At 34.4% G+C, this 3,767-nt stretch overlaps 1 protein-coding gene across 1 annotated transcript; it reads right to left on the bottom strand.

Moving 5' to 3' along the window:
* Positions 1-194: 194 nt before the first annotated feature.
* On the bottom strand, positions 195-3,059 carry LOC123876167. Its single transcript, XM_045922332.1, has 4 exons — positions 2,771-3,059; positions 1,193-1,273; positions 991-1,071; positions 195-901 (listed from the first exon to the last, which is right to left on the bottom strand). Exons 1-4 carry the CDS (start codon positions 2,851-2,853, stop codon positions 844-846), a joined length of 303 nt encoding a protein of 100 aa, XP_045778288.1. The 5' UTR covers positions 2,854-3,059; the 3' UTR covers positions 195-843.
* Between the last annotated feature and the right edge of the window lie 708 nt (positions 3,060-3,767).

The raw sequence follows: 3,767 nt of genomic DNA, 5'->3' as shown, positions 1-3,767 counted from the left end.
TTTTCTACCTTTATGCCTTTATACGGTCTTTCTTCCAGGATCTTTGAGTAGGTGCTGGAATCTCCATCTGCGATAACTCGTCCATATATGAGGTTATACATATCTATCGAATTCCGGAATCCCTCTGCTATAATTTCTGCCTCCATGCCAGAGGAAGGACCCTTGTAGTTTTTGTAACATGCATGCTTTTTTGGCGTCAATCCTTTATTCGCTGCACGATCACAAATACAGCAGTATTTGTTTTTCACACCTAGGAAAATAACTTCTCCGAATTTCCTACCAACTATGGCAGCTGCTCCAGAAAGTGCCGCGTAATTACTTTTGTATGAGCGCTAAGACCAGCAGGCATCAGCAATTACATCAATGACTGCTATACCATCTAAGACTCTGCCTTCTTCTATTGCAGTCCGTCTTTCTCGTTCCGCTGCAGCTGCCATAGTCTGATGAGCAGTTTTTTCCCATTGCTCACAAACGATAACGTGTTTTTTATCAAACATTTGTTGTGTCAATGTGGGAACATTCATTGCTGTACACAACCCTTGGAATTGCTTCAAACCAATACCAGCGTTTGTGATTCCAGAAACCGCAGCTGTATTTATGTCTAAGTTTTCGGCTGGGTGTGGATTTGATGTATTTATAATAAATTTGGCATTGCACATCTCGCAAGAAAGTTTTAGTTTGGAATAAAGCCCTATTTTTGTCTCTCCCGTGATATTTAGATTCGATAAGTTACAGCCAAATTAAGGTGCATGGTTTGAAATTTTTTTAAGTTGTTCAAAGAAGTACACTTTATCTATTATAAGACGTTCACTAGCGTCGCATATATTTTCATTTGTTGATTCTTTAGTCTCCTTTTTTTTTAAACTGCCTTTTTCCTTTTGTCTCTCGATGTTTGATGTTACTGAATTTAAAAAAAAGTTAAGCATTAAACCTAGGATGAATTTTAATTTTTGAGATATTTTACATACACATACATATTTCAAAACATACCGTTCTGGTGCAAGACATTCGTCACTTTTTGGATCAAGTTCTTCCGAAACCCCAACATTCTTTAAAACTCCAATCGTAGGTCTGAAAAATAAAATAATATTGCTAAAAAATCAAATTACATCACCAAGTGATAATTTGACCGTTCTTTAAAAAAACCTATTTTTTTATTGTTGTCTAAATTGACAAGTTGTACTGAACTTACACATTTGAGGGACTCTCGTTTACGATTTCAGTCATATCCAATTCATTAGCTTGTGGTCTATTTTTATGTGCTGAAACAACTCTGAAATAGAAATTAATTATTGTTAATCATAAGTATTTTACTATACGAACTATGACCATAATTCCATCTTACATTTATTTTTACAATCTAAATGTATAAAAGGAAAAGGTGACTGACTGACTGATTGACTAATCTATCAACGCACAGCTCAAACTACTGGACGAATCGGGCTGAAATTTGGCATGTAGATAGCTATTATGACGTAGGCATCCACTAAGAACGGATTTTGAAAATTCAACCCCTAAGGGGGTGAAATAGGGGTTTGAAAGTTGTGTAGTCCACGCGGATGAAGTCGCCTGCATAAGCTAGTGTAATATAATAGTACATTGTCATATAAGGACGGTAAGTAGGTCATTTCTTCAATATATTTATGGTCAAAAATACCTTCCGATATCAATTTTAAATAATTCGAATCAATAGTACTCGTAACTAGTTTTAAATCCACTTTTTAAATTTTGGCTACAATTTCCTTTTTAATTACTACTCGGGAACCCAGATATCGTTTTGCGAGAATTCAGTTCAAATAGCAAAGTCAAAATCAAAATCTTATTACGATCAAAAGGAACCCCAGATTTCGATTCTGAAAAAAACTGTCCTATAATAAGGAATTTCAAACTTTTTAAAATTCTGACGACATTTTCCAACTGTGTCAGTCTATCCATCTATCCGCCCGCCGCTTATTTCAGAGTAGCTTATGCTCGCGACTTTGTCCGCGTAGACTACACAAATTTCAAACCCCTATTTCACCCCCTTAGGGATTGAATTTTTAGAAATCGTTTTTTTTAGCGGATGCCTACGTCAGGGGGCCCCTTAGAGGTTGAATTTTTAGAAATTGATTTTCTTAGCGGATGCCTACGTCATAATAGCTATCTGCATGCCTTTCAGCTCGATCCGTCCAGTAGTTTGAGTTGTTCGTTTATAGATCAGTCAATCAGTCAATCAGTCAGCCAGTCACCTTTTCCTTTTATATATTTAGATTCTCTTGGTTACTAGAAAGCTGTAATTTGGCGATGATTGGCGATATGGCGCACTACGGAACGCGCGTGTGGCCCGACACGCACTTGACCGGTTTTTTCATGATAACCGCAACATCCAGATATCGATTTTGAAAGAATTCGGTCCAATGCCAAAGAACTTCTAAATAGCATAGATTTTTTAAATTATTGATTCAATGAAAACCTGTGCAATGAAGTTGACCTAGAGCCGTAAATACACTATTGATACATACATTGTAATTGCAACAACTGCACGCAATACTGGTCATATAAAAATAAAGAAAAACTATTATTATTAAAAACCATCGCACTTTTTTGCATATACTACCCGTGCCGTCATTGCTTTAGCACTCAGTACATTGAATTCTGCGCTCTAAAGTCAAAGGGTAAAGGTCGATATTTTAAAGCGATAGTACACTTCAACTTAACAATTTATTTACCTATCAAAAGTAAATAAATATTTAAGTGATTAAGTATAAAAAAAATTCAAAGAAATGCTTACCTCCGACAATTAGCCATCACTTGAATTTTAAACTTCTTATGTTCTCTTTTACTGCGTTTTATTTTGTTTTTTTTATTTGCCATCTTTTCTAGGTCCTTATTACACAGCCAAATAATTTAAAAAATACACAATCTCTAATTTATATACACGCTATATAGGAAAACACACAATCTCAATTTTATAATGTACACGCTATATCTAAAAAATACAAAACAAAATAATTTATCGGCGCTCGAGCACAGAAATACAGTCTTCTCGTCTCAATGGAGGGATCGCGACTACATAGTTGATGAAAAAAAATATGACCAAAGCCTCGTGTCAGGTGCGACAGACGATCGCGTTTTGCGCGGAATAGGAATGTAGTAAACGCCAAAAATCTCTTATTTATTATCTCTTAAAATATAGATTTTTTTTAAATCGCTTAGGTGAGCTCTTGGTAATATTAATTGAAATTACATATTAAAATTTTAGCTCTGTAATATGTATTACATAAAAAATAAATTGAAATTAGTCGAAAATTAGACGTAACTTCGTGAATTTTTTTTATCGATAAAATTTCATTCTTTTATGTTTTTACGTATCCAGTCTCTTGACATTATGGTGTAATATTTATATGTTTTTTTTTCGGGTAGGTGAAACTTGATCTACTATTGTAAAAATCAAATCTCAAACTGCCATTTTCACTTTGTACCCCCTCTTAAGAAAAGCCTGCTCAGCCATGTAATAAAACTTAGATCTGGTAACCGCCAATTTGCACTATAATGTTTTTCCAATAATTTTAAAACATCGTTTACCTTTTCCTTTTTCACATTCGTTCCTACATTTAAAGGTATGGGTGTTATACGGCACACAGATTTACCTTTTTTTAAACTAGTTTTTATACATTTATTTCGCTTTTGTAATTCTCTTCTCCTTGAATAGCAACATTGGTTTTTCCCTTGAATAAAAAAAAAACTCTTTGATTTGTTAAAGCTGAAATGCCAACTACCAGGAGGCT

The sequence above is a fragment of the Maniola jurtina genome, chromosome 21 (assembly GCF_905333055.1).
Source record: "Maniola jurtina chromosome 21, ilManJurt1.1, whole genome shotgun sequence".
NCBI lineage: Eukaryota > Metazoa > Arthropoda > Insecta > Lepidoptera > Nymphalidae > Maniola > Maniola jurtina.
This window is presented reverse-complemented; position numbering and strand designations above follow the sequence as displayed.

Coding starts and splice junctions, on each gene's coding strand:
- LOC123876167 (XM_045922332.1), bottom strand. CDS start 2,853: ATGGCAAATAAAAAAAACAAAATAAAACGCAGTAAAAGAGAACATAAG. Junction 1,274..2,770: donor GTGATGGCTAATTGTCGGAG/GTAAGCATTTCT, acceptor TTTCTATTTCAG/AGTTGTTTCAGCACATAAAA. Junction 902..990: donor GAATGTCTTGCACCAGAACG/GTATGTTTTGAA, acceptor TTTTAAATTCAG/TAACATCAAACATCGAGAGA.